General features: G+C 35.4%; 3 protein-coding genes across 3 annotated transcripts; 1 reads left to right on the plus strand and 2 right to left on the minus strand.

The window, feature by feature from the left end:
- Window positions 1-2,076: 2,076 nt before the first annotated feature.
- Window positions 2,077-3,924, minus strand: LOC145767308 (all-trans-retinol 13,14-reductase-like). The gene has a single exon (XM_082579106.1). The coding sequence runs from the start codon at window positions 3,922-3,924 to the stop codon at window positions 2,077-2,079; it is 1,848 nt and encodes a 615-aa protein (XP_082435232.1).
- An 11,427-nt stretch (window positions 3,925-15,351) lies between these two features.
- Window positions 15,352-18,867, minus strand: LOC145776818 (uncharacterized). The gene is made up of 4 exons (XM_082588041.1): window positions 18,728-18,867; window positions 18,045-18,212; window positions 17,519-17,681; window positions 15,352-16,305 (listed from the first exon to the last, which is right to left on the minus strand). The coding sequence occupies exons 1-4, from the start codon at window positions 18,812-18,814 to the stop codon at window positions 16,121-16,123; spliced, it is 603 nt and encodes a 200-aa protein (XP_082444167.1). The 5' UTR covers window positions 18,815-18,867; the 3' UTR covers window positions 15,352-16,120.
- Window positions 18,868-22,317: 3,450 nt separating this feature from the next.
- Window positions 22,318-25,667, plus strand: LOC145781988 (uncharacterized). Its single transcript, XM_082593713.1, has 4 exons — window positions 22,318-22,437; window positions 22,913-23,080; window positions 24,104-24,269; window positions 25,184-25,667. Exons 1-4 carry the CDS (start codon window positions 22,342-22,344, stop codon window positions 25,363-25,365), a joined length of 612 nt encoding a protein of 203 aa, XP_082449839.1. The 5' UTR covers window positions 22,318-22,341; the 3' UTR covers window positions 25,366-25,667.
- The last annotated feature ends 367 nt before the right edge of the window (window positions 25,668-26,034 follow it).

Genomic DNA, 26,034 nt, shown 5'->3' on the forward strand with positions numbered 1-26,034 from the left:
CTCAAAAAAATCACACTTTCTAATTGGCGGTAAAATTACGTTTCGCTGCTGTAGTCCAAAATTAAAAATTAAATCAATTCTCATTGGCTTATTAAAATCACTGTAAGAAACCATCATCTCAAAACTTCAAGACCACTTTTCACTTTCATTTTACTGCGCTGAAGAGATCGGAAGATTGAAACATTGGCCACTGTCCTTCGTTACTTTTAATAATGTCTTTTAGACGTTATTTTTTAAAGAAATAGAAAAGGGTCAAAAGTCATGCAAATTTCACTTTGTATGGAGCTACATGTACTTGAGATTTTACTGTTATTTTTTATTCACTTTCATATTATTGTTTATGAAAATGTATAGTACGCTATCGATTCAAATGTTGTTAGTATTTTACTGAAATTAATTCAAAAACCACAATGCCACTATTTTTCACAGCATTATCTTGTGTTGAAAACCTGAAACAGCACGAAAACATAAGTAAGTTTAATTGCCTTATGTGAAGATGATAGGACAACCCTGTCTATTTAACATGAAAATAAAACATTTGTTATGGATTATTAAAAATTTTCTTTCATCGGAAAGACAAATTTTGAGTCATAAAATAATAACGTGGTTTCCTCTAAAACGCAATAGGCCTACTTTCTCCTGGCCTTATATAGCCTACATTAAAAATTACTGTAACTTGCAAGGTATTGCGTTGTTCAAAAGTGTTTTTTCTTGTCAGGCTGTTATTTTATCTTGGTTGTAATTTCCTCTACATGTTCGAATCAAATGCCATCTATTCACCGTTTTCAATTTTATCAAAAACCATTTCTCTATAATATCTGAAAAAGATCTTAGTATGTGTACTTGAGCAACGCATTTCAAGGACTGCACTCCATCCAGCGGTACCGTTTATGAAATATTTTAGACAACACAACAACCATCGGAAACTTCATTCTGCTAAACTCGTCAACCGGGCCTACGCCAGGGATTCAAAGCATCTACAAGTATGCGAAACTGCTAAGAAATTCTATCAGAATCTTCCTATCAGAAAATCCTTTCAGTGGAGGATAATGATTCTCAAACAAATCAGCAAACAGTAAGACCTCTAAGATTGTAATAAAACTTCTTAAATATAATACAACCTCTAAAGGTTGTGCAGCACAACTTGGCCAGACTCTGAGCGATTTGTAAAGATGGGCTCGCAGTCCAGAGCCTGCATGTTCGACTCCAGCCACCCACACTTGCTGTTGTTTCTCTGGGCAAGAAACTTTACGATAATTGCCTCTACCCAGTGATCGATTTCGAGTAATGGGTAGCCTACCAAATTTAAGTCATAAGTAGAGTAGACAACCGGAAACAGACATTGCAGTCGGCTGCAGCGTGGGTCAGGTGTACGTCGGAAGGCGTACACCGATGCATAGCGCTCAAGTCCGCTTTCCCGCAATGCAGGATAAAGATATTAAAAACAAACAAACAAACTTTAACAGTAACGGTTCATTTTTGATGATTTGTTCGATTTGTAAAGTCATGCTCAAACTTGGTTTGGCACTCTCAGTGTCGTTTCATTGCGGTGCAGTGCAACTAAACAGAATTAAACGCTATCCCAAGTGCTTCATTTGCAATGCACCTGATGAAATGCTTGGTAGGCTATACTCTAACGTTAATCAAAAACTCACTGGTCTGGCTTGTCACCATGCGCTTTAAAGTTTATAAATCTATCTTACATCAAAAAAGAAAGAATTTACTATAACTAACCTAACAAAAAAAAGCAAATCAGGAAAAGAGAGCTAAAGTGTTCAATCAAAGATAACGTTTAATGCGAAAACAAAAACACACTTCACATATGTTGTTATTTACAAACAAAAATTATCAATTCTAATTTATCTCAAACACGTTGTCACAAAAACTTAATTACACAATTTATTGTCACACTCAGGATAAGATACAGTAAAGCAATACGTTTTACAAACTAAAGACCCTTCTGGCATAGAAAGGTCTTCAAAAAGTTATTTTAGATTCCACAAACATGAAAAGTCAATTCAACTTTGCAAACCCTTTTTGTAGATTGTAGTGTATATCAAAGTTGCAGACACACACCTATTGTTTTTTTCGGACGTCTTCCATGTGCTTCGCTAAGTCGACCATTAGATTTCTATCCAAGATTTTGGAAGCAGTCAACAATCCCCCAAAGCTTGCACCAGAAATGCCACAAGTAAGGATATCTTGCCCGGTGAGGTACAGCCCTGGTATCGCAGTTTCTGGTCTAAAATGCATGGCTTGCTGCAATTGGAATCTTTCTTTGTTGTGATAAATACCATAAATTTCTCCATGCATGCTGTTTAAGTAGTGGTGATGTGATAACGGTGTGCCGCCATCAACATTAGCTACTTTATCTTTAAGGTGAGGAAAAAGCTTCAAAACTTGGTTCCATGCTTGATTGACAAAGCAAGATTTCAGGTTGTCATATACTTGTCCTCGCTGGTTTACTTTTTCGTCTTTCCATTCTTCAAACCAAGAAAATGAAGCCAAAGCCATAATCGCGCAAGTCGTTTTGTTTGGAAATCTTTCATTCCAAGTTTGATCTTTGGAAGAAGGGAAAGTCAAAAAGAGAAAAGGTATTTCAGTGTTAGCAGCATCTTCTCGTGACATTGCTAAATATTCTTCAGTCACTTTTCCAGGATCGTCAGATGTAAAGATCCAATAGTTTTGATTGGTCAATCCCAACTGTTCTTTTGTCCCGTTTAAGCCAATCATCACTTGTATACAACTTACACCAGGTTCAATACAGTTTAAACCTTTTTTTAGACCAAACTTTTCACAGATTGGCTTGGGCACAAGTGACTCCAACGTGTTGTATATCCCAGCATCAGATATCACAATAGGAGCACGCAGCAAATGCTCAGAACCAGGATTGGATGTTTTATGCAAACGCACACCACAAGCTCCCCCATTTTCAATAACAACTTCTGTCACAGACGCACCAGCCAAGACAGCTCCTCCAGCTTTTTCAATGCCAGGAATTATTTGAAAAGCTATTTCACTTGCTCCGCCTATGGGATAATAACCTCCACTACTGAAAAAGTGGTTGATCAACGTGCCGTGCATAAAAAAGCAAGTTTTGGATGGCAATGCCCCATAGGTACCGAAGCAATATGCGATGACAGTTTTCAAATCTTTGTTGTCAGTTAAGTCATTCAAGACTTCCTTGAGCGAGTTTTGCGAAATGTAGTTGTAGTCTTTGCAAAAAAGTTTGTCAAGGCCCAATGCAAAACCAATCTTGAGAATCGGTTTAGGTAAAATCTTAACAAGCCAAAAAAGTTTTCCACCTGATTTGCAAAATCCTAAAAGCTCAAAGAAACGATTTATTCCTTTTTCTTCATCGGGAAAGTATTCCAGCAACCGTTGTTTGAAATTGTTTGTTCCTTTGATGTAATTGTACTTCCTGACTTCCTTTCCTGGTTCGTCAATAACCACTGTATCAAATTCGTCCTTCAGAGGAACCCACTTAAGTTGATTATCTGTCAATAGATCCATGAAGCACCTAACAATTTCACCATGTTTCATTTCTCCAACATAGTGGATACCAACGTCGTGTTCAAAGCCTTTAGTTTTGTATGTGTGTGTTGTCCCACCAGCCCTGTCGTGTTTTTCAAGGACAAGAACTCGTTTTCCAGATCGCGCAAGCAGACCAGCACAAGCTAGTCCTCCAATCCCGCTACCAATAATGATCGCGTCCAAATTGTCTGGAACAAGATCAGGTTTAAACACTTTCTTCAAAACTTTTTTTCGTTCCTTTCTGTCGGTAACAAAAGGACGCTCTATAGTACAAGCAGCATCAAATGGATTTTTGGACTTCGGCTTTCGAAATCGTGAGAAAATGAGCATGAACACGTACAGGACACAAATCAGGCTAAGGGCACATGTTGCTATGAACGGCAAGTCCATAACTCAAACAATTTACTGAAAAACTTTCTATTTCACCGATTACCAAAAATCTGAAAAGCAAACTCTAATTTTCAAGAACATCAAGGATAGAATAATATTATGAACAAACTCAGGATGGTCCACGTTTTTGAGCAGCTAGAATGTAACATTGCTTAATACTGTAAACTCGTAGACGCAAATAGAGTATTTAGGATTAGGGGCGTTCTAAACGAAAAGATTGAAAAGAATTCACGGCAATAAAAATTCCCTAAAGCACATTTAGGAATAAACTATGCAAAAAATCTGTCACGATTGCAAGTGAATCAGTTGCGTTTTACATACAGAAAAGTTCCGGCCGCCAAAAAGCTGCTTGATCAAAATGGCCCACAGGCCGCAGGACTATCTTTAAATATAATCGCTACTACTGTCAAATTCTTTTTGTGATAAAAAATGTGTATTTGGAGATAAAGCTGCATAGTATATGGCAGATAAACTTTGTTAGAGTTTAGTTCAATCCTCTCGTTCGATTATGCACAAACGAAAGTGATAACCTCCTTTTACTACAAGTATAGCGCTGAGGTCGCAAGTCGAAAACTGGATTTACTTAGACCATGCAACTGTAAGAAACCATAGAACTGTAAGAAACATAAGACCATAGAACTGTAAGAAACATAAGACCATAGAACTGTAAGAGACGTGTTTGTTAGCTGGAGTAAATGTAAATGTAAAAATGCAAAATTAATGCAAATTTTATCATATTGTAGGCTCTTTGGGTAGCCCAAGTAACTTCATTTTTTGTTTGTGAAAATGCTCTACACCAGTAGGTTCTGCAACACTTGCTTGAATAATTAAAAGTTGATTTAGGATAATTTCAATTGACGTTTGATGGCCACTGGACAATAACTTTACTTTGCATGAAAGTAATTATAAAACTTTATGTTGTCCTTTGCATAAAAAGAAATGAAAGACAAAGAGTATCAACTTGATATCTGCAGAAAAACGATAGGAATTAGAAAAATAATGATTGAAATTTTGTTTGAGCTTGCTAGGGTTAAAGTTCAATGCACTGAGATTAATTTGGTATCTGCAGAAACGACCTACGTTTGAGAACTCTCGAAGGGAAGTTATATACTCAACATCGACTTAGTTTAACTGGTGTTCTAGAATAAATTTAACAACAAGCTATGTTACTACTTTTTAGCAATTGCTTTTCTACTTCAAGGTATTACCATTTCTGCCTCCCCTATCACCGCAGCCTCCAACTGCTGATAATGAAAATGCTAACATTTAGAAATACTGCTAGAAGTGCATTATACAACACTTGGCCTGCCAACATGCAATACTTCATATTTGAAACAAATTCTAGCAAACGCTCTAATAGGCACGTACGCAAACAAATAATCGTTGTTTATCTCTGCATCGTTTTTCTTATTCAGCTAAGTCAGCTAAAACCACTTAAATTTGTGGTCAAAATCACACGATTGAGCATGCTACGTGCAAATAGAAACGCCTAATTTTGATGTTGCTCACTTTCATGATATGAACGCCACTCACATTTTGATTGCAGTAGGCACGTTTTCAGCTTCTTTTTGCAATTTTCATTTATTGTTTGTTGACTAAACCAGTTTTGTTTATCATTTTTACTGGCGCGCATTTCAAAGTGCAGTGATTTCACCATTAAATAAGTTTATTTAATGCAGTTCACGAAACGTGTGTAGGACAACTTACTACTTACCACTTACTTACTACTTATTTACCATTTACTACTTACCACTTACTTACTACTTATTTACCATTTACTACTTACCACTTACTTACTACTTATTTACCATTTACTACTTACCACTTATTCACTATACTTATTTACCATTTACTACTTACCAATTACTCACTATACTTATTTACCATTTACTACTTACCACTTACTTACTACTTATTTACCATTTACTACTTACCGGTACAGAAAATCTGCGAATACGTTGATTGAAAATCAGAAACATAAAGTTTGTTTAGTCTACATCCTTCAATCACACGTTATTGCGATTTCAGTGATTCTTTATTATTCTTGATGCGAGCGTTTCATATTATTGTTGATAAAAATGGACTTTAAACCTACATACTGTACAATACATTGCTATTAGGCTATTTTAGTTTTTATGATTCAAATACACATATCGGCCACAAAATCTTGAAGTCATTGTTAGTGTTACCGCATTATCATGTTCAAAACCTGAAACAGGACAAGAACGAAAATAATTTTAATCGCTTTAGATAAAGATGGTATTGAATCCTTATCTATTTATCATAAAATATATAACATATGTTACAGCTTGTTAAAGCTATAGGCTACTGCCATCGCAAACATTAACTATGCATTATAAAATAATAATTTAGCTTTCTGTAAAACACTATCGGCCTACTTTCTTTCTTCTACGCCTTTTTAGGGCTACGGTCTTTCGCACTCTTTCATTGGATGCTTTATGTTTATTGTTTATGTTTATTTCATTGGATGCTCATTGGATACTTTATGTTTTTGTTTTGTTTTGCATCGAAACAAAAATAAACAACACCACGTCAGAATATTAAATCAAAAAATATTAATTTACAACTTCAAACATTTGTAACTTTAAATAATTGAACGAGTGCAATGAAATCGAGCGGAAATGTGTGAGGTCAAGATCCTACGAGAAAAAAATGAGAACAGTACAGACAACACGATGCGACAGCTGGCAATCACAAATTAAAAAAGAAAGATATGAAGAAGAAGCAAAAATGAAAATCTTGGGAAACGATGAAGTTGAGATGGGATGAGGTATAGAACAAAGTACGATGTGAAAGACGAGGGAGAAACCATTCAAAATGGAATTTAATTCAGTAGAGAATTTTACACTGTGGGTTGGAAAATAATCCAAACAAGCCTGCGTGTAGTTTAAATGTGTCTATTGAGTTAAACGAGTCCATAAAAGTTTGTGGTACCGGTAGCAACTTTGATGTTTTCTTGTCTTCAGGTATCCATACAAATATATTACTTTTGATGTTACATTACGTTGATATGACGCATTTTTTAGTTTAAAATAAAAGCGTGCCTCTTCCAGCCCACTAAGTCAAATAGGTCAGGAATAGTAAAATTATAAATAATAGAGAAAAATACAATTTTGAGATCATGTGAGCCAATACAACTTTTTTGACAAGTTCTCATATCGATCTCTTCAGAACCTACTTTCTTATCTTTATGACAAACTAGGACTACTTCACTTTACAGTGAAAATAAATTACAGATAAACAAGCTCTTCATTTTGTGGTCAAGCGATGTATCACATGTAAGTATAGCCTACCATGGTTGAAGTCATATATCATATAATCCAACATTTGAGTATGTTTAAGAATTAGCCTAATGACAAACCTAGTAAAGCTTAAGATATAGCTTGTTTCGCAAAGTCGTATACATGAACTAGGCCTTTTGTTGAAAATTACTTATGATCTTATATGTAGGCTAGACGTTCCAACTACCCATCAGCCTACAATAAGTTTATCTGCATCATTAACCTACAATAAGACCTGTATTGAAAATCCGGTAATCCTATTTTGAAGCATCTCGTTCCATTTGGATGTTCACTTTTTTAAAATGCTTTATAAACTTCATAATTTATAATGCTATAATCAACGGTGTTATGTACGATTTGTTTGACGCTAGTAGCCTAACTAGCAGTTTCAACAAAGAGTTTTAGAGGGGTAAAAGCGTTTTTTGAGCACCGATTATTTTCAATGGTTGAAGAAAAAGCAGCCTCTTAAAAACAATTGCATTAGAATAAAAATGTTTTATACTTTCGGAAACGATAGTATTGCGGGAAGGCTTCCATGCTCTCAAGTCCACTGCGGCAGGGATTGGGTTCCGCCAGTGGTCACTATTGTTCTACTTACGATTTCAATACATGCAGTTAATTCTGGAAACCGTGTCTTATGATGATGTAAAAGTAAAAATACTTGAATCACGTTAATTCTGCAATCTTTCTAAATAGCTGCACGAAAATTGATCTCGAGCAATATCTCGTTTTGTCATATTCTGTTTTAAAAAAATGTATTATCACGGTGACTTGAACTTCTAAACTAGCTTGAAGATGCAAGATGGGTTGTAAGTAGGCCTACACATGCACATTCACATGCAAGCAGGACCGGCGCTTCCATTAGGCGAGCTAGGCAGTCGCCTAGGGCACAGCCTCGAAGGGAGCGTAGAACTTTCTTTTTCAGAATTTTGTAACTTCTTTGCAGTCATTCTGTTTAACAAAGATTTTGTGTTTAAAAATATTGTCGCGCGAACTGCAGGCCTACACGTTATGAGATAATAAATGAGAAAGCTGCTCTGATGTTTTAGCCGCAAGCTTGGTGGGTTCATCTAGATTCTAGAAATTAATACAGACTTGCATTTGCAAAGTCGTTGCAAGAGCTTTGAAATTGTTGCAGTTTGTTCAAACCATTAGTACAATTAAGCAGGCACATTGGCACAGATAAGTTGAACTGTGAACTAACAGCATAACTAAAAAATCCTGAAATCTGTGACACCTGAAGATGTGCTACCATTTTTGCTACAATAAAAACTTTGAGACAATATACTAAATGCTTCAATGCTTTGCAAATTCCAATGACGTTTCCAGCATAAGTGGCAAACGCTAAACGAAGCTTTTTAAAGCTAAAACTCATCAAAACGATTCTACGCTCTACAATGGTAGACTTCAGGATAGGCGCCCAGTCAGCAAATTTGTTCTTTTTTACATTGATTCAACGTTTGAAAACAGGATATCAATTTAAAAAATAACAGATTTTCTGTTTAAACGATGGCTTACAGTAACCTAGTTACACTGAGGGCCGGTGAGATAACTAGTCGGGTCGAGTGTAATTCCGGACCTTCTCTGAAAAAGTAAGATATTTCTAAAAAGAGTTTTCTGAGAAAAATTATGTGTTTGGTACCTCAGCCATTATACTGCAAAAATGAGGACATTTATAAAACTTCTCGGGCCTTTCAGCAAGTTTCTAGGCACCTAAAATGCTCTCAGGCCCCGGTCCAAAAGCAAGCTACTCAATGAACAACCAATGTCAACGTTAGTGGCTACGATGTACATCGAGCCTAGCTATGCTTTCGCGATCAACATGGTGGAATTGGTAACAAGACTTGCATATAAAAAAAGTAAGTATGAGAAGTAAGACTGTGACTCAAGCTGTATTAGTGTAGGCCTACCAGTATTGTGTAAATTTTGACTATCATTTATTTTTTAAATACTACTTACTACTGCAAAGTAACTTAACCAACAACATTTTGAGTTACAATAACCAAAATAAATTGCACCTTTATTTTTTACTTATTCCAGTAAAATGTTGAGCAAGAGGGCATAGAAATTGAAGCTTACCTAGGGTGCAAAATAGCCTTGCACCGGTTCAGCATGCAGGTTATAGTTTGATGTGTGCAATGTTTTATGCATTGATTTGGCTTGTAAGGTTACGTAATAGTTAAAATGCTCAAAGTGCCAGTTTAATAATGATTAAAAAAACAAAAAAAAATTTTTTTTTATAACGCTGTTTATCATTTGCATTTGGTCCGATTGCCTTATGTCGTAGCAAACTCGTTGTATTATTTTATTAAACATATTCGTGAATTACTGTAAAATTGCTTTAGACATTACTTCACAAATCACTTTTGTTTTTAACTGACTTTTAAACCTTTGTATGTTCGTTTAAAAGAAAAATACTCATTTTGTTGTATTTTGTTTTCTTGGCATTACTAGGAATGTGCATAAACATAAAAAGTTGTATTTCTGGAATAACGTGTTTTATTAAAAAAATGCACTTGGTGCTCAAAACTGTGGCTTTTCGTCATTGAAAGGTACCTCTCGCTCAGCGAAGTTACGTGAAATTCAAAAAGAATTACCTTGCCAAATTCTTTTTTTTTGATCAACAACGACGTCAAAATGATGTACAACGTCTTATTAATGACCTGGTGGTACATTCACGACAAAACAGTATTTTTCTTTCGCTCCAAGTGCAATTTTCGTGTATTTTCTGTTTTCAGGGTTGAGCAGATACACGTGAACAGGGCTGCCACGGACATGAGTGATTGTTGATTCTCCAGGATATTTACTGAAGCGAGCTTTACAACCTGCCTGAAAAAGCAAATGCATAAATTCAGACTTTATAACTGAAGGCACACCTACCGTTCTACTATCTGTTTTTGTTTAAATATTAACAGTTTTACATACAAGAATACTAAAATCTGCAGTAGGCCAATCCACAAGTTCGTCTTTCAAACACAAGTGTTAGAAATTGTGCTGATGCAAGCTGCAACTGGATCATTGGGCAAGCAATTAAGATAAACTAGGAACATAACAAATCTACATTATTGGGCTTTTGGCGACGTAACCCACGTAGGCTAATAGGAAAAGATACAAGCTTCTTCTAATTTGTTCTTTAACAAAGCAAAATTTTTAAATTTTTTTCGTTTGTTTAGCCTAAATCATCAAATTAAAATTGTGAAACCATTAAATTGTTTCTATTTTGTTTTCTGATAAAGCAAACTTATACGAGTAACCAAGGATTCTATTTTAAATTTAACAAACTTTTTGTAATTTTTAGCACTAAGTCTTTTAGCTGCTCGAAATAAAAAATATATTTTTATTCAAAAACGAATTTTTCTGTAAAGAACATTGTGCGATTTCTAATTTGCAGTAGGCTATGTCTAACTGGAACCATTTGATTTTAGCTTCAATGCTTACAGGCTTTATTCTTATAACTTGTTGTTTCACTTATTTATACATTTGGTTGTAGATACACAGTACAGTTAACCTTATTCAATTAAACACGTTCAAAAGAGAAATAGAACTGTTAAGTAGCTTTGTACCCGCCGTGCCTTGAATTTAATTAACTTTTTGTTCACACCATCACGTGTCGTTCCTATATCCGTTTTGTTACGTAATCATTTCCAGCATTTCCGGTTTCAAGGGAGCAGGGAGCAGTTAGATTAGATGACTATATGTCACTTCGCTGCTTCCTGTCGTCTGTTGTATCGCATCTGTGATCGCAGCAGTGCACTGTTTGTTATCGCAATGGGCGCAAATAAAGCACTATTAATATTATTATGCTAGTATCTACATTTTGAAGTAAGCAACGATCATGCTGCTAAAAGCGAAAATCAATCTACTGCATACCTGGTATACGTTTCATTATCTGGTTGACTTTCAATAAAACATATTTTCGTATGAATGTCTTCTGGCCAGAAAGATCCTTTACTATACTGCTTGTCTTCCTATGGTTTTGCACATACAAAAGCCAACATGGTTGTAAACTACACCCAATACTGTGCCATATGTATTAATTCCATAACTTCAACAAATTTTTCAATCAGAGACTTGGCTCTTGCAAAAGTCTAAATCATGTTCTAGGCTTAAGCCTCCGTACGACATTCTAATGAAAATAGTTGTGTCTAAATTAAGAGCAGACTCTCGAACTAAAGATAGATCACGTTTGTTTGGAATAAAACTCATATCATATCAGATGTTGTTGGCTTAACACGAGGTTTCTACCTCATTAAAATGTAGTTTGGAAACCATGAAATGCAATTTCATAGAAAAACATTAATTCTCTAGTAATGCACCAGATGTATGCAAATGTAGCCTACACTACCATTAAAGCCAATCATGTACACTTCCAAACGATTGTATTACCATTGGCGATAATAGAATTATGTGCTAAATTTACTTTTGTCAAACATGCATTACCTTTTTGTACATCTTATATGTTTCCAATTCCTCTATGAGCAGTGAGCACATGCGCTGAGTAGTCATGTCTTTGCTTACAGTAACCTTAAAATTTAAATAAATTAAATTTCAGGCTTCTGAGTTTATGAGGTATTGGAATTTTCGCTTCCATATTCAACAAAGCAACAAAAGTTCTACTTCAAAACTGAATAATTAATTTGTGCAAAAGATACCTGTGTGTGTGGTTGGTTGTTGTGGTTGTTGTATGTACGTTGATTCCAACGTAAATTTTCATGAAAGACAATAATAAGAATTGTGTTTTAATTTGCGCCCATTGCGATAACATACAGTATCCTGCAATCACAGATTACAACAGATGCAACAGACGACAGGATGCAGCGAAGTGACATATAGTCTTCGAGTCTGCCCTTATTTTGGCTTGCCATTAAGTGTCTTTGCAAAGACACAGCCGCGTGCTCTGGAGCGGTGTTGAACCCACGTCCTTTCGAATGTCGAGCAGACGTTCACACCGCTCGGTTACGCAACAATCGATAGCCTATTTAAATTTCAAGTCATTAGGATTTCTTTGTTTAGTTTTGTACTAAATATTCCACAAACATAACTTTTGATATATTTAATGACTCTGATCCACACATCTACGTAATGTTGAACTTACAAAAAAGGAACTCTGTAGGGACACATGCGACCACATTTTTTCAATATTTTATTTTAATCTTCTATACTGTATTATGTTAAGTCGTAGGAACATAAGCGATACACTGCGAAATTTAATCAAACCATCTTAAAAAGTTGAGTGATATAAGAAAAACTAACCAAGTGCAGCTTTAAGATAAGTTAAATGAAAAAAAAAAAGAAGATAAAAAAATGATCTGATAATAATAAAGTGAAATTGTTTTTAAAAGTCGACAAACCTCTTTTTCAATTCTCTTTTCAATGCATGCTAATGGTTTATAAATTGAGCAAAACTTGTATTGGTTGGTTTTGTTTTTGAATTTTTATCCGCGGACTGACAAGGCCTTGATTGGTTATTCCTGGTAGTTTCGCATACTTGTAGAGGCTCTTGACGTAGGGCCGGTTACCGAGATTGGCAGAGTGAAGTTTTCCGATTGTTGAAGTGTTGTTGGTGGGAAATTATTCTATACACTAGATGCCGCTGAATGGAGAGCAGTCCTGAAATGGTTGCTCAAGCGCACACCCCGAGAGTCGAACCAGAGCAGCGTGATCTTGAGCCGGGCGAGTAACCACTGAGCTAACAGGGCGGATATCCCCTGTGTATGATCAGGTGTGTCACAGTAGCCTAACTTTATATATACCGAAATTGACAGAGTGAAGTTTTCTGATTGTTGATTGTTGTTTTGATTATTGTTGATTGATTGTTTGATTGTTGTAATGATTTAATAATGATAATAATACAATTCTTTCCTCCACACTTGCTTGGTTTCCTGTGTGTAGTGCAAGAACAAACAGCGAAATTCTATGAAAATCTTCGTACTCATGTTATCGTAAGTCGTTTATTGTTTCATTTTTTTTCCACTAACCAGTTGAAGAGTTTTTACTAAACAGTCTTAGTGTACATTATGTTAACATGACACTAAAACATGTAGGAGGCTATTTATTGCATGGAAGAAAAAACAAGAACGAAAAAAAACGAAGGTTTGAACGTGTTTTATCACGACCATCAAAGCTTACAACTTTGATATTTGAATTAGACAACAATGCAGCCGCAACTGTTTAATCACTATTATTGGCCTTTCCAATCGTGAAACAAAGTTACACGTCCTAGCTTCATAATGCTTTTTGTAGAATCATTGGCATCTTGCCATCCTATTACAACTTTGAAAGGAGACTTTTGACATGTCGATATGAGCTCATTTTATACACTTAATCGTGTACCTTCACATAAGGCAACCAAGCAAATCTTTACAATAGACATGTTATGGTATGACTGTGCAGTCTTTGAGTATAAGATATTTATGTAGCCTATACTTCATGCAGTTATACAGTACTGTACCTTTGCTACTTTTTGTTTCTTGGCTCAAACTGCATTCTGCAACATAATTGCAGAAAAGAATTAAGTTTTCAAATTGTTCTTAAAATGAATGAAAAAGTAATTGATTACGCTCGTTCTGTGAATAATCTGACCAACTGAGATTGCCAGTTTCTTTGGATTGAATTCAAAATGTCTGTTTTTACCAATTATGTTTTTAAAAGTCCCAGTAGCCCATTTCTTTTGTTGGTATATTTGTTTGGCAATAGTTACAATGTATTTCCGCAACGCTAATACAATCAAAGCAACTAATGTCTGTACAAAATGTCAACAATGTTTTGAAATCTAATTGAATTTAATACAAAAACTGCCTGATTTCAAAAACCGAGCTAAACTTAGCTGTCAAATTATTATATTTTTTATGCTGATTAATTGATTAATAATGGTATGTAGACTAATAGGAAGTGACAATTAGTATCTTATTACATTGAAAGGTGGAAATAAAAGAGTTGCAGTCTAGACTTAGACTCAGTAAATAGACCATTTCATATTGGCTTTAGAACGTGTTTGAAATATTTTTTACACTTAGTAATTTCAAGACAAATGCAAGAGTAGGCTACAGCAGGGCTTCCCAAACTGGGGATCGCGTAACGAACTGTCATGCTGGACAGGTAGTCATTACCTGATCTAGCTCCCTAAAGAAGTCAATCGTATCTGACTGGCAAAACTTTGGAACAAGTAAAAATTATTACACGAAACACCTTGTGATAGCTTAGCTTAGTTTACACCAGGAGCGTATCATTTTATTAAACTATAGCAAAATGTTTTCCTTGTGATGCGCTTTCATACGAAAAAAAAACTACTAAGCATGATCATTTGATTTAAATTCGTTCAAATCATCTTTGTTTAGGGCTCTATAAGGTTATATTTCTACTCAGTACGGTATTTTTTTATAAAGTGTATGGAGAATCAGCAGATATGGCATATGCATTTCGCTCTATTACTGTAGAGCTCTACTACTCTACAGTCGTTGAGCGAATGCATAAATAGGGCTCTGCTGATTCTACATGCACTTTTAAATAAAAGAATACCGCGCTGAATAGATAGTTGATGGAGATTCGCCGACCTGCTGCTTCTTAGTCAGGAGATCCCCTATCCTTAACGCAACCCAATAAATGTATTATATTTCTATATTTTTACTACTCCAGATTATCGATATTTTCGAGATGTCGCCGAAAGCCTATCCATGAGAGAAGCCTCACTTTGGTCTCATCATTTCACTTTTAAACAGGCAAACTTTTTGGCAACTTTATAGACGGAGAATAGTAGGCTATATTGGTTATTGATTCGGTTTTCTCCTAGAGCCACTCTCCTATGAAGATATCAGTTCCCATCACTGCGTAATTGAGCGGAATAGCTTGACGACAGTATCAAAACAACTGGTATGCATTTCCCCTGTCTTTTAAAGAATATGTCGACTGGATGGGGCTGTTAAGAAAGAATGTAGCTTCACTGTATTTTATACCTATTTTGCTTTCTATTTGCATTTCGTCTGAGAAGCAGCGGATACTTTTTTTCTGTCAGTTTTACTGAAGAGAATCTGAGCTTCTCGTTAAATGAATAATTGTAATGTGTAATTGTAATTCTACTCTTATAATGTGTAGGCCATAAAGCGACACAATTTGCTACACTTAGTTATTATACTGGTTGTTTTTGACTCTTGATCCTCGAGCTGACAAAGCCTTAATAGGTTATTCCTGGTAGTTTCGCATACTTGTAGAGGCTTTTGACACAAGGCCGGTTTACCGAGGAATTATTCCATACACTATAGGCGCCACAAAATGGAGAGCAGTCCTTAGAATACGTTGCTCAAGTGTGTCAGTATTTTATTTCCACAAAAGTTGGTTTCATTGTTGCAAATTTATATTTAAGTCAGACTACAAATCCGTTCAAAATATCGCTTGTTACATAAACTCGTGGTTTAATTTGCTTTTAACAAAGTCATGGTTTTAGATTACTGTTAAATTAACAAAATCCTAAAAGTTACAAAGTTTACAGAAAAAAATTGAGAAATTTCAACCCTCAATAAGCTAAGAAACTTGCTGAAGAAATGATTATGGTTAACATTTAAAAAAAAGTGGCCACCACTGTATCACGACTTTACTTTAACGCAGTTCTGAAACATTTATTAAAGCAAGTGGAGTACTATAGGCTAAAGCTAGCAAAAAATTGGTTAAAGCGATTGTTGGAAATTGATTGCTTCACTGCAGTGCTGTAATTGGGTAAAATAGCTGGAATATGTTGCATATTGAAACCAAGAAAGTAAACATTTCATGATTTAAACACTCTTGAATCAAATAAAGAAGTTTTTGCAAATAAATTGAAATTTAAAACGTATCAACATTTCAAAAAAATTACATTCTATCATCGTTATCATGTGATCATTCTGGGTAGGCCTGTTGAGATTCTATCTTCCTTCGTAAGTTAGCTTTCGAACTGTTCGCCGGTCTAGCTTTGAAGTTCCTCTTGGCATGTCACTTCTGCTGAACAGCGCAACATCACCGAAGTCCGGCGCTGGTGTAGTCGTCATTGTAAGCAAAGCGTAAGGATTCGTTGATCCTGGTCTCTTCAAGCGTATAGCCATGTAGAAGCCTACATTATAGATGAATTGGCTGTAAAACCTAATGAGTTAGGCTATTTGCTATACCATAAACAGATGACTGGCAATACAGTAATCTGATGGAATAACAATATTCAAGTATGACATAACAATGCTACAAAATAATCTGTTCCACCCTACACTGTTTGGTTGACAGTCATCTACGTATATGAAAAATCCTATTTATTTTTCTTCCCAAATACTTTAACATATTGTGGATATTTTTAATGAACGCTTAATTAGACTATCGGAAAAGTCAAGTTGAGCAAAACCAAAAGATACAATCTTCAGTATCGTTCCAAGCCTTTGCAAACTAGAAGAACGTGGCACTCCTTTAAGACGTGCAATATTAACTATGGAAATCGTATGTTTTTATTCATGGTACGCTTTGCAATATATGGAAAACATCCCAAGAAGTTAACAGTGTTTTTCAAGCTACCAAGGGTCGTCACTCACTATTATTCTGCTGAATTGTTTATAAATCTTTTTACGTAAAGTGTACAAGGGTTTACTCTATCAAAAGCCATTTCGGAGGTTATAAGGGCCGCTCTAATACAGACGAGTGACGAGAAATCGTTTAGAAAGACACCACGTTCTTTTCCTCTTTATTTATCCGGTAGATTTTGCCATGCATTTTAAAGTAACAAAATATTGCGAAGATAACGTTTGCGAGGTAATGTGAAGCCGGCAGGTTTAACCTGAAGAATCCGTGATCTGTTTCAATGCAGACACACTCCACGACCTTTGGCGCACCGAAGATCGGACGGGAACGCAATGTATTGAGAAACAACATGTTCAAATTTTCCTTTTGAAAGACGCTTAAACGTGTTATTAATCTTTGATATTATTAAGCTGTGTGTTTTACTATTGTTTTTGTCATCAGCTTACTAGTCGAGTCTGTTGTTCGGTGGTATGGATAAAATTTTAATCAAAAAGCTTTACTATGAGATACTTTTTAATGGTTATTTTTTATAATGAATTATAAATTTCACAGAAGAATTAGCTACAGGAAATCTTTTTACAATTTGTTGAAGCGGGTGGGAGTTTTTAATTAACTTTGATGTTTTTTTTCCACACGATTTTCACATTGGCCTGATTGGAAGAGTGCCCTACTGTGATAATACAAACAAATAGTTATCTCCTTTATTGCAATAAGTTGACTAACAACAATTTAGGATTTACAAAAAAAAATATCTTAATACATGCCTGCTGGAACAACTACAGCAAAGGTGCTGCCTCTTGGACCAATCGTTGTCTTAGTTAGCCTTCCGCTTTGTGGGTCCAAAACATACACGTTCACGATTCGTCCTCTCACATGGTTAATGATGCGATAACCAGAAAATTTTGAAAAATATTCTTTATTGCTGCCCTAAAAACAGAAGTTATGCTATAAAGATAACTTCTAATTTCACACACTATTTTTAATTTTACTAAATTAGCGTTTCACTTTGATACTGCACATTTATGATCTAACCAGGTTAAATTTGTTAGAGTAGATGTATTCAATCAACCAATCAATCAATCAATCAATCAATCAATCAATCAATTAATCAATCAATCAATCAATCAATTAGTGGTTTATTTCTCAGAAATTAGAGCATAATACATGTTTGAAATATGCAAGTAATATACACATTACACAACGCAAAAGTAGCACATGTTCCCATAATCACAGGGAACAACGAGACGACCATATCATGTTGACCCATTTCAAATTTTGATATTTTCTCACTTCTAAAAGAATGTACGACCACGACCCATATTGTCTAGTCTCTCCTGGAAGGTAAGTGTCCGGCAATGCATCCGTGAGGCTTCCGAATTCTTCTGGTTGAGAGACGTATGATCCATTTTCTAAAAGTTGAGATGTCAGTCCCAGCTCACTTATCCAATGCTCTGCTGTCTGAAATGCAAACAAAGAAGAATCTCCTTTTATTTTTGTCGTCGATTTGGGAGTGAGCATACGTCATTTGAAACGATTTTGTACATACAGTATGTTTTTACTAGTCAATTGACTGACTTAGTCTCTCGTGGTAGAATTGAAAGTTTAATGCTTTTAAAGCAATCGGCTATGCAGTAGCCTACGTTTATCTAACCGTTTCTACGAATGCTTGGAAATAAAACCTAACCTTGATATCACTACGCGACTACCCTAGAAACTCCGTTTCATTGGTTACCATATTCAGTAGTCAAACTATTGCGAAATCGTTTGTACAAAAATTATAAATTACTTGATGTATGTATCAATACAAACTAAAACATTGCAATTTTCGAATTCTTTTTTTTTTAAAACAAATCAAACAACGCTTACTTGCAGGTGTCGGTTAAATTTACATCTGACATTTGATGACCAAATATGCTGAGATTTTTAAAGAAACTTTAAGCTGATAATTTGTTTAAAAAATTAAAAAATCTTACTAGATCAGATAAATCTGTGGTTAGGTCATCACCGGACTCCACGGCAGACAAGAAATATGCAAAGAAAAACAAACAAATCAACTTCATTCTGGTACAATAAAAAAACTTGTCAATAACAGATACGTACTGGTCCACACTGCGACAACTCTATGACAGGTAATAGCCGGAACTCAACAATCCACCGCTTTTAAGCTGTAACTACTTAAAAATGCTAGTAATGAAAAACGTGAATTACTAATAACACGAGGTATGTGCTCTGACATTAGCGCATAATTCTTCACTCACTAAACGCAAAAAGTACAACATTTTTCTGTTACGAGAAAAAGTTTAAAACATGTTTTCCACTTCATGGAAGTTGCAGATAAAGTCGCACTTACGCACAGAAATGTTAAACAGCATTGCTTCTTTACTTCCAAAGAGCATACATTTTCTCAAGCATTAGCTATGTATTCAATCACCAGTTTTTCAATCATACTGAATTTTTGCTTGTTCTGTACAGTTGTACAGTATACTGTAGTTCTTCGTCGTGCAAGGATATCGACAAGGATATTGCAACAGTGGTTACATTTCTCCCAGCTATTTGTACAATGCGACTGTTATAAGACTACTTAAAGTTTAGTATCGCCTGACAACAAGTGAAATGCATTGTCTCTGTTTGTAATGATGTAATCTGACGGAATTGAATCTAAGTTGATCCGACAAACATCGCAAATACCGCACAAAGTTGTTTGGAATTGGAACTATTTAGGTTCAAACCTAAAGTTGTTAATGCCGATAAATTACTATCTTTTATGGCACTTATGTTTTAAAAAAATCATGTTGGTAAATTGTATGTGGAATTTATTATTCTTAATGAAAAATCACTCGAAAAAGTATCGCATTTGTACATACATATAAATATAGTCATAGGCTACTAAAATTTAACTGCACATGGGTCTTAAAAAAGGAAAAGGTTACCATGGTTCAGATTGTGTTGGATGGTCGGTGCACTAAAGGTCGTTGGAGTGTGTCTGCATTGAAACAGATCACCGATTCTTCAGGTCAAACTGGCTGGCTTCAGATTGCCTTGCAAACGTTATCTTTGCAATATTTTATCTCTTTAAAATATGTGGCAAAATCTACAAAAAGAAAAAGAAAATGCAAAGTAAGAGAACGTGTTATATTGAATGATTTCTCGGAACTCTTCTGTACTAGAGCGACCTTTGCAGCCTCCGAAATAGCCTTTGATTGAGTAAACTTTTGCTCGTTTGACGTGAAAAGACTCATGAATGATTCTGTAAAATAATCGTGAATGACAACTCTTGGTAGCTTAAAAATGAGTTAAAAACAATGAATGATGGCTACCAGGTAGCAGTCAGACCGTTTAGTTTCATCATCCAAGACACACAGACCATCATCTTCTTTTGTCGGAAGGGCGATGGCGCAATCGTTTAATAGCTCATCAATTGGCATCATTTGACGCGTGATTTCATGACTGCACACACCACGTAGAAATGAAATTTCCATCAATGTACAGGTGTAGCGCTTTAAAAAAAAATCATTTTGCACAAACAAATAAGTGCATAGAGCAGACATTTAAAATAAATATCGCAATATTATTTTAAGTATTTTGCCAATACACAAATTATAACATTTTATTACGTTAAAAATGCTAGATAGAAAATACGACACTCAATTGCTTTTTTGTCAATTTTAACTTGTGCATTCTGTGCATTGTGCATTTATTCTATCATACACAAAAACTGAACAGATAAAAGTAGCCTATGGCTGGATAACTATCTTTGCAATTAAGTTTGGTGTTGAGGAATAAATGTGTTGGATCCGGTTGTATTTCTTTGCTTTCAACAGCAGAGCTTTCATGACTGTGTGACCAAGCCCATGATGCGAAAAAATTTGCTTTCTTCATTGAAACTCACCAGCAGAAAGCTGAAAACAAACCTTATCGTTAAACATTAGCAAGATCCATCAAACTTTCCATCTGAAATTCAGAAATTTTTAAACGAAATACAATACTACATCAATCTAATTATTCTGGTGCCATCAATAAATACATGTGGTATTTTGTGTGTTATTTTTAAACTATTGATCAGATTATTGATCAAATATGGACTAAAAATAAACATCAACAAAACTAAAACTCTGGCAGTCTCGAAACGTCTTCCTGAACCAACAATTTGCGAGTACTGCAATGATAACAAAATTGAACAGGTTTAAAAATTCAATTATTTGGGCTCAAAACGTAATCCAAGCACCAGATGTGAAGAAGAAATTAGACGACGCATTGCATTATCAAAGACATGTTTCAACACCATGGCAAAAATATTTAAAGATCGAAAGCTCTCCAAAACCTTAAAAATTCGTTTGTTAAAATGCTTTGTTTGGTCAATTTTGATGTACGGATGTGAAACCTGGACGCTAACGGCAAAAACCCGAAAAAAGCTTGAAGCTGCAGAAATGTGGTTTTACCGAAGAATTCTTAAAATTCCATGGACAGCTTTTCGAACCAACAGAGCAGTTCTCCAACAGATGGGCCAGGAGCAGCAGATAATGAGATCTTTAGAAATGCGGCAGCTGAAGTTCTTGGGTCACATCATAAGGAAAGGCGAACTTGAAGACTTATCTTTAAGTGGAAAAATACTAGGAAAACAGTCAAGAGGAGCTCAAAGATTCACATTTTTGCACAATTTTCAACTACATATCAAAAACCCTACTAAAATTTGGCAAAACGCACGAAATCGATCAAACTGGAACATCATTGTACATCGAGGGCTGTATCAGCTATGATACCTACACAGAGAGAAAGATTGCTCAGATTAAATTTCATCAATCCATTTTAATTAGCCTATAGCTAGATTTTGAACTAGGTTTGATGGCCATGCCAAATTTGTATTCATCTACACACATACTTTCGATCTACTAACAGTAGCCTACAGTACATCGTATGGCGCTGGTTTGTCTCTCAATCTGTGCGCTTGAGCAACGCTTTTCGAGGACAGCTCCCTATTCCCAAGAGCCACCTAGTAGGAGATGGGATTATTCTCAGACAGAAGCACTTTAACAATCGGACACTTCACTCTGTCAAATCTCAGTAACCGGGCCTGCGTCAATACTTAAAGCCTTTACAAGTATGCCTAACTGCAAAGAATATCATATCAGTTACTTTCTCAGTCTTAGGATAAAGATTCAAACCAATCAACTAGTGAGTACGTCTTTACCACTAAGATTTTGCAAGCTTTGGTTTTGTTTTTTACAACATTGTTTGTTTTGCATTCCGACAAAGAAAGGCAGATTGAATTGAGCAAAATATCATAAAAAATGAAGAGAACGGATGTGTTAGTGGAAAATTAGTAGGCTACGGTTCGCCGAGACGTTTCAGATAAGTTTAAGAAAACAGTACTTGATTTTGCAAAACAGTACATCACTTAAAATCGTGATTTTACACAACGTAGCGCCAAGTCTTTTGTGTCAATAACAGAAATGACTCCGTAATGTTACGTGCAATTGCTTACAAAAATCCGCGTGCCAGCTTCCTATCAATACCATCTTTGTGCTTTTATATCAAGGATACGCTTCATGGTGGTGCACCACTTTGTAAAAGCAAGCTTTGAGTCAAAATGATTGCCAGCACAATGAAAGCGATTGGGTTTCTTTTCATAGTTATGCGGCTTCATTTGATGCAATATGCAGAAGCTAAGAGTAAAGAAGAACTGGTAAGAAGTTAACTTGTTGAAAAAGACTTGATGTTGTCTGCTTTGCTTTGGTATAGGCCCTACTATCATATGGCCTAAGCATATAACAGTCTTGTAATTCGTAATACATAATCAAGTGACTATTTCGGAAAGCCCATATTTTTGTCTGAGCAGCTGAAATTCGAATTAAAAAAATTATTCTCAGTTGCAGTGAAAATTTCTTTTATACATAAAAAATTAAGCTTGCAGTAAACTCTTCATAGTTGCTTTTCCGTCTCTACGTGTTGCCTAAGTCTATATGACTATTACTATATTCACATATAGACACAATCAAGATAGGCTGCCATTCTGCATTTTTAATTTAATGTTTAAACAACTGTCAATATACATGATTTTCTTCATCAATACCAAAACTTCGAAGGGCTAATGTCGTCTTCAATAGAAGATATTATAAAAAGGTAAAACTAAAAATTAAAAATATTTACTTCTTGCGTAGGATGGAAAGTATTGGATTGATCAATTTGACATGGTCCCACAAGGGAGCGACGATGAGCCCCATATATCACCACTGACACGTTTTGGTGGGCTCACCAGCAACCTCCCAGACACCTACCCACCCAATGCAACTAGATACGTTGGCTCTTGGTCTTATGCTTTGTTTCAGGTAAAAAGTTAATAAATCTGTGCATGATTGAGTTGCTCTATGTTCATTCATTTTATTTTTCGTCATTAACGCGTCCGGGACGAAAAAGATACTAACTACAAAAATCGATATAAACCTACCAGCACGTTAACGAACGGGAAAAGATGGCAAAACCTTGAAAGGTTTGTTTCAGGTGAAAAGTTAATAAATGTTGACCTTTGCTACTTTGCTAAGAGGTCGGTAAATACATGTGAGGTTGAATATGATTCAATGGAATATTAAAATCTTAGTGACTATTTAGTTTAGATGGTTGATTTTGAATCTTTATTCTCGGATTGACAAAGCCTTGATAGGTTATTCCTGGTAGATTCGCATACTCGTAGAGGCTCTTGACGCAGAGCCGGTTACCGAGATTGGTAGAGTGAAGTTTTTCGATTGTTGAAGTGATGTTGTCGGGGAATTTGGTTCCGCTAAATAGAGAGTAATTCTGAAATGTGTTGCTCAAGCGCACACCCCGAGAGTCGAACCAGCGCCGCGTGATCTTGAGCCGGCGCGTAACCACTGAGCAATCGGGGCGGACGTTTATTGTCTTTTATTCTCATTGAATAGTAAAATTTTTGACAATGAAAGGTACCTTCAAGACAACCGTATAGGCTACTTTAAACGTAACAGATGTCTTAATAAGATATGGTGTTCAATATTGTATTAAAATATGATGGTATGAAGATTTCATTACAAATCTTGCAAGAGTTAAAGGTCACATAGGCGTTCTGTGGTTTACACCAGCGGTCCCAAACCTGTTTTTGATCACGCAGCGGTTTTGAAATAAAAATAAACTCGAAGACTTATGTAAAAAAATAAGTAACTTAATATGAATTATGTAAAAAATTAAGGTTTTTTTATTCCTGTTCTACCTGATTTGCATGTACGAAGTGCCTTCAATTCAATCGGACGACGTACTCATGCGGAAGCGCATAATGCATGAAAGATTATCTGAAATATTAACTCCACATTATAAGACAATAATTCAGGTATTTTGTAAAGGAAAATGACACCGCTCCGTTTGTCTCTTTTCCTGGTCGCTTGGTGATTACACTTTTACGCGATCGTCCGTTGGAAGTGTACGTGATCGACCCTGTCTCTGGAAACCTTACAACAACTACGATCGGTATAAGGATGCCTGATGGCTTTGCTGCCATAATACCGAAAGGTAAACACACAACGGGTTGTGCTCAACTTTTAATATTGATGCAATTGAGAACACTCGCAGAAAAACAACCCCACTAAGCTGTGCAAACTACATCAGGTGTGGTAAACTCTCGGCTACGATGTAATTAAAAGTTAGTTAGGTGGTATTAAATTCTTTTTTGACCTGCCCTGCAAATATGCTGCACCATTAAGTTGTAACCAACAATACACTTGCATAAACTAATGAAACAATACTAAGATCAAATTATAATACAATTATGGTAAAGAGGTGACTTTCTTCAACCATAGACAGATAAAACCAAGCAACCACAGGGCATTTAACATAATATATTAAACTGAACATAAACTATAAACTACGAACGTTTTCGGCCATACACAATTACACATGTTAGCCCTTTTCAAGTAACGAAAAAATGACTGATTTTACATCTACATTGAAATAAATAACTGATCTACACAATAAACTGAAAACGAAATGCATAAGAATGAAACGGATCAAAATATAATACTGTACAATGTTTTGCAGGTTGTCGTTAAAAACGTTAGTTTTTGATTTAACAATTGAAAGTTTCTTGAAACAAACTTTGCAATAAATAAATTGATTAGTCTGACTGCGAATTGTACCGATTAATTATTTTTGATTTTGGTAAAAATGTGCATGTGGGTTTGGCACCTTTGATAAACAATCATTTATTTATGTTTTGATTTTAAGATTCTAGAAAAACAAAGGCTGCGGTTTACCAACTCAGAAAATCAAACATCGGTAAAAGACCTTTCAATCTACTTAATTAAAAAAAAAACTATCTTAAAGACAGTGCCTTGGCTTCCATTCTTTCCTGTTCTTAATCTAATTCTTCCATCGGGCGTCAGACCAAAAAAAATGAGACCAAAAAAATATGACAATTTGCATTACAGGATCCTATTTCGGTTTGAGATTAAAAAGACGCATACTTCCCGGAGGTCAAGCTCTTGTTGGCTATACTGCATTTCCTGAATTGAATCCTGATGATGTTACTACTCTAGATCCTAAAAAGCTGATGAAGAGGTTCTCAGAACATAAGCGAGCCATCCGCCGAGTCAGTAAACCAACAAAATGAACTTCAAATCTCAATGAATTCTTTAAAGTTTGAAGCTTTAAGAACTGACATCGTTTCGTTTAAGCCATCAACTTATCAGGCAATAACAGCAAATCACCTTTAATCCTGTTTTGGATGATCGTTTGTTGCATCATTAATTTGATAAAGGAATTCACCTTGAAAAAATATACAATCATAAGTTCATAACAATAATACAGCGCAATTTGTAATTAACATCGTTTTAAAGGTGGTTGATGCTGTGGAAATATGACTTTGCTGATTTTGTTTGAGTATCATTTATATTGCAAATAAATGCATTTACTGCTTTACATTGCGATCATTCATTTGGCCAGACACTCAGATATTGCTCAGTAAAGGTGACAGACAAAAAGATCTCTTGCTTTTCAAACAGAACACAAAAGGAAAGCAAAATTAAGAAGAAGTACAGTCAGGCCCCATTCTTTCTTCATCACACCCCAATGACACGTTCCTTTCAAAACACGGATAAATGCATATTCTATCAAACGTTTTAATACTGGCGTCAAGCTATTCCGCTTTACAGTAGGGGAGACTGGGGTAAAGTGTGCAATGGGGTAAGATGAGCAACCCCTGTTTTTGGAAAAACGAGTCGGCGGAATTTTTTTATTTTTATTCTGAATGTATCACTCATAATGCCACTTCATTCAATGT

Source organism: Aplidium turbinatum, chromosome 1 (genome assembly GCF_918807975.1).
Source record: "Aplidium turbinatum chromosome 1, kaAplTurb1.1, whole genome shotgun sequence".
NCBI lineage: Eukaryota > Metazoa > Chordata > Ascidiacea > Aplousobranchia > Polyclinidae > Aplidium > Aplidium turbinatum.

Excerpts from the sequence above, each read along its gene's own strand:
- LOC145767308 (XM_082579106.1), bottom strand. The coding sequence starts at position 3,924 with ATGGACTTGCCGTTCATAGCAACATGTGCCCTTAGCCTGATTTGTGTC.
- LOC145781988 (XM_082593713.1), top strand. The coding sequence starts at position 22,342 with ATGATTGCCAGCACAATGAAAGCGATTGGGTTTCTTTTCATAGTTATG. Across the intron at positions 23,081-24,103 it reads GGTCTTATGCTTTGTTTCAG|GAAAATGACACCGCTCCGTT; the intron begins GTAAAAAGTTAA and ends TATTTTGTAAAG. Across the intron at positions 24,270-25,183 it reads TGCTGCCATAATACCGAAAG|GATCCTATTTCGGTTTGAGA; the intron begins GTAAACACACAA and ends TTTGCATTACAG.
- LOC145776818 (XM_082588041.1), bottom strand. The coding sequence starts at position 18,814 with ATGAAGTTGATTTGTTTGTTTTTCTTTGCATATTTCTTGTCTGCCGTG. Across the intron at positions 18,213-18,727 it reads CCACAGATTTATCTGATCTA|ACAGCAGAGCATTGGATAAG; the intron begins GTAAGATTTTTT and ends TTTGCATTTCAG. Across the intron at positions 16,306-17,518 it reads TGCTGTAGTTGTTCCAGCAG|GCTTCTACATGGCTATACGC; the intron begins GCATGTATTAAG and ends TCTATAATGTAG.